This window comes from Carassius auratus, chromosome 4 (assembly GCF_003368295.1).
Source record: "Carassius auratus strain Wakin chromosome 4, ASM336829v1, whole genome shotgun sequence".
Lineage (NCBI taxonomy): Eukaryota > Metazoa > Chordata > Actinopteri > Cypriniformes > Cyprinidae > Carassius > Carassius auratus.
Window position 1 is genome coordinate 2,028,674 of NC_039246.1, and position 15,261 is coordinate 2,043,934.

At 38.0% G+C, this 15,261-nt stretch overlaps 2 protein-coding genes across 2 annotated transcripts in view; one reads left to right on the forward strand and one right to left on the reverse strand.

The window, feature by feature from the left end:
• The window catches only part of LOC113066531 (gastrula zinc finger protein XlCGF57.1-like), a 1,043,158-nt gene that overhangs the window by 166,735 nt on the left and 861,162 nt on the right, over positions 1-15,261 (reverse strand). The window lies entirely within an intron of this gene.
• On the forward strand, positions 3,052-5,787 carry LOC113065693 (prostasin-like). Its single transcript, XM_026237163.1, has 7 exons — positions 3,052-3,103; positions 3,458-3,478; positions 3,558-3,729; positions 3,803-4,103; positions 4,193-4,324; positions 4,406-4,633; positions 5,740-5,787. The coding sequence occupies exons 1-7, from the start codon at positions 3,052-3,054 to the stop codon at positions 5,785-5,787; spliced, it is 954 nt and encodes a 317-aa protein (XP_026092948.1).

The following is a 15,261-nucleotide window of genomic DNA, read 5'->3' on the forward strand; positions in this document are numbered from 1 at the left end:
GTCACTTCCAGAGATGTATAAAGTACTAGAGACCCATACTTGAGTAAAAGTACAAGTGCTCTATCAAAAAAGTGACTTGAGTAGAAGTTGAAGTGCTCTTTAAGCACCACACTTAAGTAGAAGTGCTAAAGTATTCAACATTTTTTGTACTTAAGTATTGCAAGTAGTCTATTTTAAAATGTACTACTCAAGTACTGAAAGTAAAAGTAGAAGTATTGTGTTATGTAGCTATTAAAGAAAGTAGTCAAAAGTTTGAACATATTGTTTTTACTATTTCAAATGATTAACCTAAAGGACAATCACAATTCCTTTGACTGTAACTTTTTGTAAACAAAAAACAGTTACTAGGGTTAGTTCGCCCAATTTGCAAAATGATGTCATTAATAACTTACCCTCATGTTGTTTCAAACCCGTAAGACCTCAGAGGGTCATTTAGAATTTTTTGAAGCATCGGAAATACATTTTGGTCCAAAAATAGCAAAAACTACGACTTTATTCAGCATTGTCTTCTCTTCCGTGTCTGTTGTAAGACAGTTAGAAACAAAGCAGTTTGTGATATCTGGTTCGCGAACAAATCACTCGATGTAACCGGACCTTTTTGAAACAGTTCACCAAATCGAACTGAATCGTTTTAAACGGTTCGCATCTCTAATACGCATTAATCCACAGATGAATTAAGGTGTTAACTTGTTTAATGTGTCTGACACAGGCATTTAGCAGTCAATGGGAATGCTAACAGGCGGCAAGGAACTTGACCGGAAGTTGAAGTCGGGTGGGTGCCGCCATCTTTTAGCAGAACTTCACTTGCGTTAGCATTTCCATTGACTCCCATTCATTTTGGCGTCACTTTGACAGCGAATAACTTTACATCTGAGGCGTTTAAAGACTCCGTTTGTCCATTATTTATTTCTAAAGATACACGACAATATATAAAGGGCTCCATTACCTTCTATGTTACATTATGGCCCCGTGGAAACAGTTTTTGTAAAAAATAGGCTAACGATTGCGTCATAACCACTCGACTCTCTGTCGCATTACCGTACAGACAGGAGGAGAAGCTCGCAGGCAAATTAACTTAATATGGCGTACTGGCGTTACATTTTAAAATACTATACAAAATAATTAATCAGAAAACTTACTCCTGCTCACTCACGACAAAGAACTCCCCGCTCAAGCTCGCCGTCTCTGCAAGATTAACGATGGCAGTTTGCACGCACAGCTACTAGAAGATTTACATCTGTCAGACAGGTTGCTGACGTCGTCAAGCTTCGTTTGAGTCTGCGCGTCAGAAACGGAAGTGCTAAAAAACGCTAAAACTGGGCTTCATTTGTCTCAATTGAGTTCCAATGGGGTCGCTGTGTCCATTTCTTTTACTGTCTATGAATGATAACGCAAGTGAAGTTCTGCTAAAAGATGGCAGCCCCCACCCGACTTCAACTTCCGGTCGAGTTCCTTGCCGCCTGGTTACTGGTCATCCGAGAACCGATGCAACCGGTTCTTAACTCGTGAACGAGTCATTATCTGTCTCGGCTCGGTGTTCCTCTCTCTCTTCTCAGCAGTTCAGTCAGCACGCGCAGTCTTCTTAATCGCTTGATTCGCTCAATGATGTGCCAGCTTCATCAAACCTGCCATCTACAGTTCTGGCAGTGGTTTGTAATGGAATGATTCGTAACATTATTATAATTGTAACGAGTAACGATGCAGCACATAAAAAAAAATATCGAAGTGAAAGTATTAAACTCAGCGAAAATATGTACTGAAGTAAAAGTGGAAGTAGGAGAAAAAAATAATACTCTAGTAAAGTACAGACACCGCCTTTTAGTACTTAAGTACAGTAGTGAAGTAGTTCTACTTCGTTACTATACATCTCTGGTCACTTCACAGCATCTTGTTGTCTTTGGAGCATCTTTATGTTTGGCTTCTGTGTAGACCTGCATTCACCTCTTTTGTTATTCACACTATGGGCCCTGTTTTAATGATCTAAATGTATGGTCTAAAACACATGGCACAGTTGTGTTAAGGGTGTGTCCGAATTCTCTTTAGTTAGTTTAAGGATGGGAAAAATGGTCTGCGTGCCCTGCGCATGGTTTAACAGAGCTGTCCCCATACTCTTAATGATTAATGGGTGTGTTTTGGGAATAATGTTCAATAAACCAATCAGCCATTCCCTTTAAAAGCCAGTTGCGCTCGTGCCATGACGAGTTCAGGATTTACACAGTGGAAAACTGGATCGCTTCTCTAGTGAGGGAACAGATCTGCTCATGCGTGTAATTCTGATACATTCAAAGACTATCCATTATGGCATGTAGGCATTTTTATATCGATAAATAACACAATAATAATACAAAATAATAATCTTTTACGTTTTAATCCTTTACATTTTCATTTTTAAAAATGTTTGTATGTTTGTGTTCTGCTGCGCATCCCTGTGTGTGTAATAAGTAAAGTCTATGTGCATTGTGCACCCACTTATAGGTGCACATTTCCAACACGCTCTTTAAATAACATAAAAATATTGTGCTTATTGTGAATCTGTTGGCGGGGCTAAACAGGCAGCGATGTAGAAGCAGGAGCTGATCTTCTTCTGTGGGGGCAGTGCTTATCCACACTATTACTTCGTAGAGTATAACATCCACAAGCTGTATTTTTGGCACACTGCCTTCAACATAAGCTGTTTTCAGATTAATATGGAAGTTTTGAGTTCTGAAACTTACAAGATGTTTTTATAGTACAATGACCTCTAATATATAAAAAAATAAAGACAATTTTGGTTTTTGAGGTCGTGACCCCTTTAACATGGCTATACATACACACACATACATATACAGTACATTTTATCCTAACTATATATAAATTATACTTCATCCTTGATATATTTAGTCATATACAGTGAAAGAAAGCTGTATTCGCCTTTAGCTCAAGTTAAATGAATATGATTTATGAGAGCTAGGTTTGTATAAAAGGTGTTTTATTGTGTTTGAACTGGTTTTGAGGATTGCACACTTGGCATTGCTCAAGATCTGGCGAGTGTGTGCCGGTAGAAAGCGGCAAATGGGGTTTCGTGGAGATGAGTGCGGAAAGTCCTTACATGGAGATGGTTTGGGTGCGTTTTATGCAAATGTCTAACCTTGCACATGGCCGCTCAGTTAGAACACTGTTCACCATTCATTAACATTCGGATGATGTAAAGAACAAATTCATGTGCATATACATGTTGTGAATTACATGGGAAGTTTTTGTGAGAAGTTAGACTGTGCGTATAAATACTACAATCTTTAAAAAAAAAAGATGGATTACATGTCTCCGCTTTCTTCCACTATTGAAAAGTGAAGCCTCAGTATGGCCAGTCATCTTCTTAAATGTCCCACCCAAACTCCTGCAGACCCAGTCACAAGAGCACAATCTCTAATTCCTTCACTAACTCTAATCAAATCTTATTCTGTTTTTCTTAATATAGGCTCACTCTGTCAGTTAAATGGTAAGTTTTTACAATTTTATTTAAATTCTGATTTTGACTGTTGTGCAATAAATTCTCACATCTTTATTTCTCGCATCAGTGTGCGGCAAAGCCCCCCTGAACCACAAAAAGATTGTTGAAGGGCAAAATGCACGTGAGGGGGCTTGGCCTTGGCAGGCCAGCATTCACACCATTATACCTAGAGAATACATCTGTGGTGGGACTCTAATAAATGCACAATGGGTTTTGTCCGCAGCTCACTGCTTCGAAGGGTATGAAGTAGTATAACATTACATACACTGACCAAAAAAACCAAAAGAGGAATTAATTTTGTTCTACTTACAGGTTCTCTGGAGCGAACATCAGAATATACCTGGGACGTCATAGACAAACAGGCTTAAACCGAAATGAAGTATCTAGAACAGTAATGCGACTCATCATCCATCATGATTATGATGAAGATAGCAAAAACAACGACATAGCACTGCTCCAGCTCTCTTCTACTGTAACGTTCTCTGATTATATTAAGCCAGTCTGTCTGGCATCTGCTAGTAGTGAATTTAATGCGGGCACTAAGACCTGGGTCACTGGTTGGGGCTCGCTTAATTTTGGAAGTGAGTGCAACTCGAAAATCAATCAAACAGATGTTTACAAGCCTAAAACTTTGTTTAGGGATTTATACTTAAGAGTTTTTATTATTATTATTATTATTTTATATACTATATAGGTAGTGAGACTCCAAACATACTGCAAGAGGTACAGATACCAGTCGTCAGCAACCGTGTTTGTCAATCTGCCTACGGAAGCATCATTACAAGCAACATGCTGTGCGCTGGATTAAAGGAGGGAGGGAAAGACTCGTGTTCGGTAAGATGTCAGTCACTATCTGCTTACAGTTTCTTACAGCATATTGTCAGAGATAAATAAGTGAAGTGTTTGACCCTGCAGGGAGATTCTGGAGGTCCACTGGTCGTCAAGAAACTTTCGCGGTGGATTCAGGCTGGCATTGTGAGTTTTGGTCACAAATGCGCACTACCCAACTTTCCTGGTGTGTACACCAGAGTTTCCAAATACCAGGGCTGGATCAACTCTCATATAATCGGCGATAAGCCTGGATTTGTGTCCAGCTCCATCCGAGGCTCACCCAATCTCCTCTTGTTTTCCCTTTCACTTACTGTATCCAGTATTCCTCTTATTTTTTCCCTTGACCTCTTTACTTAAAAAATGAGTCATAATTGTTATCAAAGGAGCTATCAAGATGCCCGCAAAGTGAACTGACTTGCTTAAAATGGACTTTGATATAAGTCTATAGAATTTTACTTTCACATTTGCACAATAAAACATCTTTATAATTTCTCTTTGAAGTAAGTAGTTAATGAGAATTGTAAGAACTTGATGAAATAAAGCAACTGAGCATACTCCACTTTCAGTCACTTATATATTTGCTATGTATTGGGGGTTAACAATTTATGTTATAAAATTATATTAAAACCTTTATTTGATTGAATTTTATATTAGTAGAATACATTTAAAAGCTGTCTTACATTATTCGGTGACTACCTCTTGCCACTATCTGGGAGGCAGTCCAGAGAGAAGATTAGTTAGTTTACAGATAACCTCAAAATAACAACTTATTCTGTGAACCTAACCTGTTTAAGGGTTACTTTACTTGAGAAGTATTCAGCCCTATTGATGAGGCTCCAGCAGATATGACAGATTTAGTCACTGCTTGAAAGGGTTCAAATATGTAAAGATGCTGGAAAACTGAAGAATCTGCAGGAGCTTAAAGATTTTTCTGTAGAACGCTGCTCAGTTTAACTGTTCAGAACAAACAAGGGACTCATGCACAACCATCACAAAACAGAAAGACAGTCGAGGATCATCAGGTAACAGAACACAGTACTAAGAACCAAGGGTTCCCAAACTTTTGAGTGGGGTTATTTTAATAATTTCAGCATTTTTTTTGTCTTGTGGACTAAATGTTAATATCTTTTATGTACAATATCTTACTCAGGACAGTACTAAATAAAAAATAACATGCATTTAGTACGATCTCTCTTACTTTTTGAAAATTACTCATATTTTCACAGATTCTGCAAGGGGTGCCCAAACTTTCGATCCCCACTGTGTATATATATATATATATATATATATATACATATATTCTCTAGAATAACATAACTGATTTATTTGCTTAGTACTTATAAACAAAGTGAAGTTAAAAGTAATTCAAAAGTTGTTGAAGTGATTGGTACATATAATGTTTGATTTTTTTCAAGCAGCCAGAAGAAGAACTTCGGGCACCTCCTGAGGATGGAGACAGTGACTGATTGTTATGTGGGAGTGTTTTAATCTGTTTCATTGCAGTTTCCCTGGTAGCTCTCCTGCAATTAACGGGTTAATTGGATCCACCTGAAGGGAGCGGCTTTAAATCTAGGACACATGCTCTCACTCTTTCTCTCTTGTCTTGCAGCTGGCACTGCAGTAGCAGTGTTTCTGCTTTGTCAGTCCCCTTTTGTTATTAAATCAATTTATTTTGACTGGCATACTTTTGTTTTGTGTCCTTTATGTTGCATCCCTAGAGCCAGGGTTGTATAACATAATGGGGGCTCGTCCAATTTGGTTTGTAAAAAGCATTTGTTTCTTTTGAAATTTTGGGGACCGTTTTTGTTTATTGCTTTTGAAAGCATTTGGTGAGTATGGTTGTTTGAGTATTTTTGAATAAAGTGTGCATGAGTTTTCCCGGTTAGGAAGGGTGAGAGTTCCAGCTGGATTGATTAATTCAGTCCTTCCATTGGTTCACTGTCTTGTTATTTCTCCTTTTTTTTATTTTTGAGGTTATTCTGGGTGGAGACTTGTTCTCTGTCGGGGGTGAGCATTTCAGAACTGTGACCATTGATTAATTGGTTCACATTTACTGAGTTTGTGCTTTTAATGTTGCCTCTTGCCCAGTCCTCAGAAGATAGATAGGATTTAGTAGTGTTAGGCAGGAATCCGAGTGGATCTATCTTATGTGTTTTTATGTTTGGGCTCCGCGACCATGCTCCCTTTGTTTTAATAGGAATAATAGAGGGATGAGTAAGCTAGGGGAGTTAAGACTTTTGAGGCACTTTTGTGTTTATTTGGTCCATGATCCTAACTTTTAGTGTTAGCAGTGTTTTGTGACCAGTTTCTTGTGTGGACTAATGTCCAGTATCGCCTTTAGATATTTGTGATTGCTTGGGTTAAGTAATCTTCTGTGTTTGGGTTAGTTCTACTGTTGTTGAAAGCTTTAAAAAGTTTGTTTGAGTATTTTTGCTGCTATTTCTTACTTTTGTTGCATGTGTGCTATTGGACCTGTTGTGTTGGTTGAACTTCTGTGTAGGAAGTAGTTACTAAAGGGTAGTTGGTAATGGCTTCTTTAGAAGTCTTCCTAGAGGAACCTTCAGAAGGGTTACTTGAGGTTTTTACAAAGGATCAACTTTTGCAGTTGTCTTATTATGATTTTCCATCACAAGTAGTGAGAAGCGACTGAAGGATGGTGTGAAGGAAACACATTACAGTTTTTCTCAGTCGCTTTGGTACATTTCTTGAATCAAACTCACAATTTGCAAAATCTTAAGTGCATTTCTCAAAACAATTTGTACAAATAGCAAAACACCATGGATGACCTGCAAAAGCCACTCTCTTACTCAAAATCCTTAGTTCATCTCTCAAAAGTAAATGTCAGTGTCATCAGAATGACAAGTCCTTGTGTACGGATAAGACAGTCAAATTGTTTAGTCATGTTGTCAATATAAGTTTACTCTGGAGGGATGTTCTCATGGAAACTATGGCTGAAGTTTTGATGACAATTGTTAGTTTGAATGGTTTTAAGAGGGACAGACAAGCTTCAACTATATTTGCAGCAATTATAGGTAAATATTGACGCATAATTTGTATTGATTGTTGACACTTGCATTACATGCATACAGTATTGTTCAAAATACAGTTTTTCTCAGTCGCTTTGGTGCGTTTTTCACATCATCCCTAACATGTGCAAAATAATAAGTGCATTCCTCAGAACAATTTGTACAAATTGCAATATACAATAGATATGTTTCTAAAGCTAGTCAGTCACTAAAAATCCTTAGTACATCTCTCAAAAGTAAATATTCATGCCAACGATCATGTCAGTGCCATCAGAATGATAAGTCATTGAGTCATTGTTCACGAACAAGCTCGTCAAAATGTTTAGGCATGTTGTCAATGTAACTGTGTGTACTTTGACAGTATTACCAGATGTAAACTTAGGCTACAGTTTGGATGACGGTTACTGTACTGAAAATGCACAAGGCTGCACTTCTATGGCATAAATCAATTTCAACAGTACTATATACATATTACTCTATGTGGGTTATTGATTGAAAGAGACAAAATTGATTTTGTTTTGCACAGCTTTACTAGTGCTACTTTATGAAAGAAAACAAAATAATTTACAGTAAGAAAAAGACAAGGGGCACAAAGTAAAATAAAAACTAAAACACAGGAAACACCCCTAAGGCACAACTTTGCCTGCAGCACTGTTTCTAGTGCTGTCTCTACACATCCAGACGTTCCTGTCTGTCGGCCCACATATTCTCATCCACATCACACCGGATATTTTCCCTTCCAATGCAACGTGGAAAGAATCTTTTGGAATGCCTTATCCATCCTCTGCAGGCATCTACTGTGATGTCCTCACATGCTGCATCCATTGCAGCCAGCAGGGTCATCTGTGTGTGTGGCTGATGATCATACACCTTCCACCTCCATGCTGAAAAGAACTCCTCAATTGGGTTAAGGAATGGAGAATAAGGTGGAAGGAATTCTATGAGCATCCTCGGGTGGGTCACAAACCATTGCCTTATGATGTTTGATCGATGGAAACTCACATTATCACAAATGACAACATACTTTGGCAAATCCTCTCTAAACAGACCCCTCTCATCATCAGGGATGAGAGCCCTGTAGAGAGTCTCTAAAAAGTTGAGTAGATGCTGGGTGTTGTATGGTCCTATAAGGGGGATATGGGTTAGGACGCCATGCTCTGAAATAGCAGCACACATGGTGATATTTCCTCCCCTTTGGCCTGGCAAATCCACAGTAGCTCTCTGACCGATGACATCCCTACCCCGCCTTCTGCATTTGGTCAGGTTGAAGCCAGCCTCATCCATGTATACAAAGTTGTGAGAGGGTTCACTTGATTCCAACTCCATTATACGCTATATCCCAGGACACAGTTGAATTAGTTTTGGTAAGGAAGAGTGACATAAAATGTGCATATATTGTATGTTCCTTCCACAGCGATGGAAGTGTGTGCAGTTTATGCTTACTGTACTATGTATCACAATAAAATTATTCTGTAAAATAGTTACATAGATATATGTTTTACCTGTACATACTGGTACCGTATCTCCTTAACTCGGTCCTCATTCCTTTGGAATGGTACACGGTACAGCTGTTTCATACTCATCTGGTTTCTATGCAGCACCCTGTCAATGGTTGAGATGCTAACAGTACGGATGTTTTCAAAGACATCGTTGTCTTCTATAATGGTCCTTTGTATTTCCCTGAGTCTCATAGCATTGTTTGCTCGGACCATGGTGCATATAGCCTCTTCCTGTTGAGGTGTGAAAAGGCGTCCTCTGCCACCGGTTTGTGGTAATTTTGCTGTCCTATGTGGGGACAAATGCAGTGATGCATTGCACACTTTCACATAGACAAAAATTATGCAAACACATTTTACTGTAAAACATACAGTTGGGTGGATGTAAAGTGCAGTATCTATCTGTATAGAGTATATTTATGTATGCTGTGAAATACAAGTGGACTACTGTAATAGGAAGCATTATAGGAAGTATACAGTATACTGCTTATATACAGTAACAGTGCACTGTACATTGGTGGACATACCGGTTCTCTCTTCGAAACGTTTGAACTATTGAGGACACGGTTGATCTCCCAATGTTCGGCTGCACCCTTCGACCCGCCTCAGCCATAGTAAGGCCATGATTGACAACATGGTCTACAATAGTGGCCCTTATGTCATCAGATATGCGCCTATGTCCTCTTCTGCCTCGTCCTCTGTTTTGCCTTCCACCACGCATCCTTGCTCCTCTTCTTCCTCCTGGCTGTTGACCCTGTTCGTTTCCTGGTCCATCCATTGTTGGAAAGTTGCAACTCTGTGTTGTGGTCTGTCTATATTTGCTTCCCAATTGATTGTTCATGAGATGCACCTTTGAGCAATTTAGACAACTGGTTGATTGTTGGTTGAACTAACACTTTACATTCCTTGAGTGAGGGTCAATTTCACCTGCACGATTCATCAATTCACATCTTTGTACAAAAAGTCTAATAAAAAAAATGTGTAAAACTATGCCTGACAGTTTATGACAAATAGTTCAACAATTTTGCATGTAGTGGCTTATGCAAAGAACTAATGCCTAGATATTTTGAGGGGTAAGACTATTCAACAGAGAACCATTTACTACATTTTGATCAAGATGACATGAGCAATTGAAAATGTGGAAAAAAGCTGACACTTGTACATTATCAATTGCAATATGTACAAAAGCAATTGCAATTTGTTCAAAGGAATAAGAAATTGCTTTAATGATGTGCACAAGTGACTAGATGATTTGGAATTTGTACAAGTAGTATCAAGAATTGCACTTTTGATCTAAGAAATGCACCAAAGCGATTGAGAAAAACTGTAATAGCAGTACAATGTGACTAACCAGAATAATCAAGGTTTTTAGTATAATTTTTATTGCTACGTGGCAAACAAGTTACCAGTAGGTTCAGTAGATTGTCAGAAAACAAACAAGACCCAGCATTCATGATATGCACGCTCTTAAGGCTGTGCAATTGGGCAATTAGTTGAAAGAGGTGTGTTCAAAAAAATAGCAGTGTCTACCTTTGACTGTACAAACTCAAAACTATTTTGTACAAACATTTTTTTTTTCTGGGATTTAGCAATCCTGTGAATCACTAAACTAATATTTAGTTGTATGACCACAGTTTTTTAAAACTGCTTGACATCTGTGTGGCATGGAGTCAACCAACTTGTGGCACCTCTGAGCTGTTATTCCACTCCATGATTCTTTAACAACATTCCACAATTCATTCACATTTCTTGGTTTTGCTTCAGAAACAGCATTTTTGATATCACCCCACAAGTTCTCAATTGGATTAAGGTCTGGAGATTGGGCTGGCCACTCCATAACATTAATTTTGTTGGTTTGGAACCAAGACTTTGCCCGTTTACTAGTGTGTTTTGGGTCATTGTCTTGTTGAAACAACCATTTCAAGGGCATGTCCTCTTCAGCATAGGGCAACATGACCTCTTCAAGTATTTTAACATATGCAAACTGATCCATGATCCCTGGTATGCGATAAATAGGCCCAACACCATAGTAGGAGAAACATGCCCATATCATGATGCTTGCACCTCCATGCTTCACTGTCTTCACTGTGTACTGTGGCTTGAATTCAGAGTTTGGGGGTCGTCTCACAAACTGCCTGTGGCCCTTGGACCCAAAAAGAACAATTTTACTCTCATCAGTCCACAAAATGTTCCTCCATTTCTCTTTAGGCCAGTTGATGTGTTCTTTGGCAAATTGTAACCTCTTCTGCACATGCCTTTTTTTTAACAGAGGGACTTTGCGGGGGATTCTTGAAAATAGATTAGCTTCACACAGACGTCTTCTAACTGTCACAGTACTTACAGGTAACTCCAGACTGTCTTTGATCATCCTGGAGGTGATCATTGGCTGAGCCTTTGCCATTCTGGTTATTCTTCTATCCATTTTGATGGTTGTCTTCCGTTTTCTTCCACGTCTCTCTGGTTTTGCTCTCCATTTTAAGGCATTGGAGATCATTTTAGCTGAACAGCCTATCATTTTTTGCACCTCTTTATAGGTTTTCCCCTCTCTAATCAACTTTTTAATCAAAGTACGCTGTTCTTCTGAACAATGTCTTGAACGACCCATTTTCCTCAGCTTTCAAATGCATGTTCAACAAGTGTTGGCTTCATCCTTAAATAGGGGCCACCTGATTCACACCTGTTTCTTCACAAAATTGATGACCTCAGTGATTGAATGCCACACTGCTATTTTTTTGAACACACCCCTTTCAACTAATTCAACTAATTGCCCAATTGCACAGCCTTAAGAGCGTGCATATCATGAATGCTGGGTCTCATTTGTTTTCTGAGAATCTACTGAACCTACTGGTAACTTGTTTGCCACGTAGCAATAAAAAAAAATATACGAAAAACCTTGATTATTCTGGTTAGTCACATTGTACTGCTATTATTTTGAACAATACTGTATAATAGCATTTTATTTCTGTGGAGTGGCGGAAACATGGCATTAATCAGTTCTTGTGTTTAATTTTGGAGGGAAGATCGGGCGTCTCCTATAGCGTAAAATACATTTACAGCAACGACTATATTACAGCATTTTCCCGGCAAATATTAACGTGTATGAACTGATTACTATGTTTACTACACTTAAAGTGTGTTCTCTTTTCCTAAATATGGTCCATAACATTACCGTTAACGGGATTAATTTCAATATGGATAACCCCTTCATCCTTCCCTTAAACATAGGCTAAACCTGCCCTAAACATAAGTGTACTGTTTATATTTACCTACAGTATGTCTGTATACTAATAATATATATATATATATATATATATATATATATATATATATATATATATATATATATACATACATACACACACATACAAAAAAAAAAAGTTCTCCTAAGAACTAATTTGTCCTAATAAGAAGGTTTTAGGACAACTTTAGATTCATTTCAAATGATATATAGATATATAGATTGTCTCTATATCTATCTAGATCTCTTAGATAGATATAGATAGAATAAATAAATGTGTGTGTGTATGTATATATATATATAATATAAAGTAGTCAAAATTAGAAATGGATCAAAAAAAGTTGTCTTAAAACCTGCTTCTTAGGAATTGGCCAGCCACTTCGGACCAGATTTCTCCAGACGATATAGATGGATATACTAGGGTCCCAGTTTTCTGCAGCTCGGAGCTGATGGTACTGCTGGACATCTTCTAATTGCAGGGCAAGTAAGCATGATGTGCCTTTCATCTGCTGCAGTAAGTTTCTTTGGGTGACATTGCTGACCAGTCCTCAGTTTCTTTGTGCTTCTTAAACAGAGCTTGGGCAGCACATCTGAAGCAGCGCATCCGTCTTGTGTCTTGTTGCTTCGTCTTGCCGTGGTATATGTTTTTTTTTTTAGCTGAGTTTGGCTGTTCCTCACCCAGTTCTGTTAATGTTAATATTACTGTATATATTGTATTTAAAATTTTATTTTGATGCTTTGGAAATGTTCTTATAACGTTTCTGCCAATAAAACCCCTTGAATTGAATTAATTTTGTGTGCGTTTAATTTTGGAGGGAAAAGGGGACTGCTCCAATATGGTATAATAATTTACAGTATGTGCTGTATATATTTTTCTTGTGATTCTATGGTCCTAATTACTAACATCCTAAAGTTATGTTAAGACACATTCACATACATATATACACATGCACAACAAGTGAATATCAATGAATGCCAGAAGCTGCTCAGTTTAAGTCAAGAAAGATGTGACTTGTTTGTGGTAACTCTGGCACTTGACAATAATTTTGACTAAATATGGACAATATAATCTTCTATCTTACACTTACAGCCACACCATCACCCCACCAGCTTCAGCACTCCACTGTTCAAATTCAAACCAGCTTCATCATCACTCCATTGCTTACAGGAACCACAAGCTCCCCAAGCCTGGCCACTGCCCTACTCCCCACCGATAATCCATCCTGTTGAAAAACAAAACAACACACACATACAGTGATGGCTTACAGTTTATGGCTTTGTAAAAATTAAATCCCACCTGTTCGACAGCTGGAACTTAAATTACTGTGAGTCAATTTATCTAGGTATAAGTCTTGGTTTAGACTTGTTTTCACCTCCTAAAAGAGAGAAAAAAGTGTAATATTGTCAAATTAAATGTCATCAAAAATACTCAATATTTACAAAGATGTATTCTGCTTTCATGTGTATACATTCCATTACACAAACGGGACTGTTAGATTAAAGTTCAATGTGTTACCAGAGCAGCAGTGTACATGTGCGTCTTTCATCAAAAATTTTAAGAGCCATGAACATGAGTTATGCAGCTAAAATTCTTCACTGTATTCTAAATAACAACTATTAAAATCATGACATCAGTTTTTGGTCAAAAGTCAGTCTCAAATGGTTTCACATGTCAGCCTCTTCAAATTAAAAATAGATTAATAATCTTTCTTTTTGCAATTATATGTTTTATTTGCTGGGATCATCCACATTTATGCTACATATCCTATCATCACAATGCACTGTCTAACAAACGATATGTGTAACTTTAATGACTAAATTAACCAAAGAACAACCTTGCGAGATACAAGTTAGCTATGTTATCTAGTTGAGCTAGTAAAAATACTAGCCTTAGTCTTATTGCATTGTTTTCTATTACCATGGTGCAAATGGCCTCCTCCTGTTCACGTGTGAAAGGGGGCCCTCTGCCATCCCTGTGAATTTGTCTTGCAGTCCTATGTGGGAAAAAAATTTGTAATGAAAGTACAGTGTACAATGCCTATTGTTAGATTACATACCTATTCTGTCGACGAAAAGTCTGAATAATCGAGGACGCAGTTGTTCTTCCAACATTTGGCTGCACCCTTCGACCAGACTTGGCCATTGTAAGCCCTTGATTGAGAACGTGGTCTACGAGTGTGGCTCTAATCTCATGAGGAACGTGCATATGTCCTCGGCCTCTTCTGCCAACTCCTCCACCACGCAGCCTCACTCCTCTTCTTCGTCTTCTCTCTGGCTCTTGACCCCGTCCAATTCCTTGTCCTTCCATTGTCAAACATTATAACATTCTGTTGCTCCGGCTATATATATACCTTCTACTTGATGCTTCATGAGAAGCACCTTCATTAGAGAAAGTCAAGATTCGCCTGGGAGCAATTTACCAATTAAGGACAGATTTAGAAAAAAGTCTAATGGAAATATAGAAAGTATAGAAATATGCTTGACATATTATGATAACTTGTTCAACCATTTTGCATGTAAAGACTTATGCTGTGAGCTTGTACCTAAATGTTGTGGGTGGTGAGACTATTCAACAGAGACCCAATATAATACATTTTGATCAACATGACATAAGCAACTGATAATGTAGGAAACAACAGAGAATTGTACATAATCATTTGCATGGATGTACCAAAGCATTTGCAACTTGTTCAAAGAAATGAGAAACTGTTTTTTGATGTGCACAGGTGACACAATGATGTGATAATTGAACAGGTAGTTTTGAGAATTTCAATTCTTATCTGAGAAATGTACCAAAGTGACTGAGAAAAACTGTAAGTTAATACGTCCTTTTTCTGAGAAAAATGTTGAGAGATATTTTTCTCATTTTGAATGGGTGGGATCCATGTCAAAGTGGCCTAGAACTATGTGGACTTTGCTTTTACAAAGTATCTTGGTGCGTAGAGCTCAGGAAGCTTATTCCGCTCTAAGCCTTGAGAAGAGTGCTAATTATGAGGTTAAAACGGCTATTTTGAAGGCATATGAGCTGGTACCTGAAGCTTACCGCCAGGACTTTCGAAGTTGTACAAAGTTTGCTCATGACACTTATGTTGAGTTTGCAAAACAGAAGGAGAATCTGTTAGATCGGTGGTGTACATCTCAGAAGGTGCAAAGTAAGGAACATCTTAGACAACTCATTTT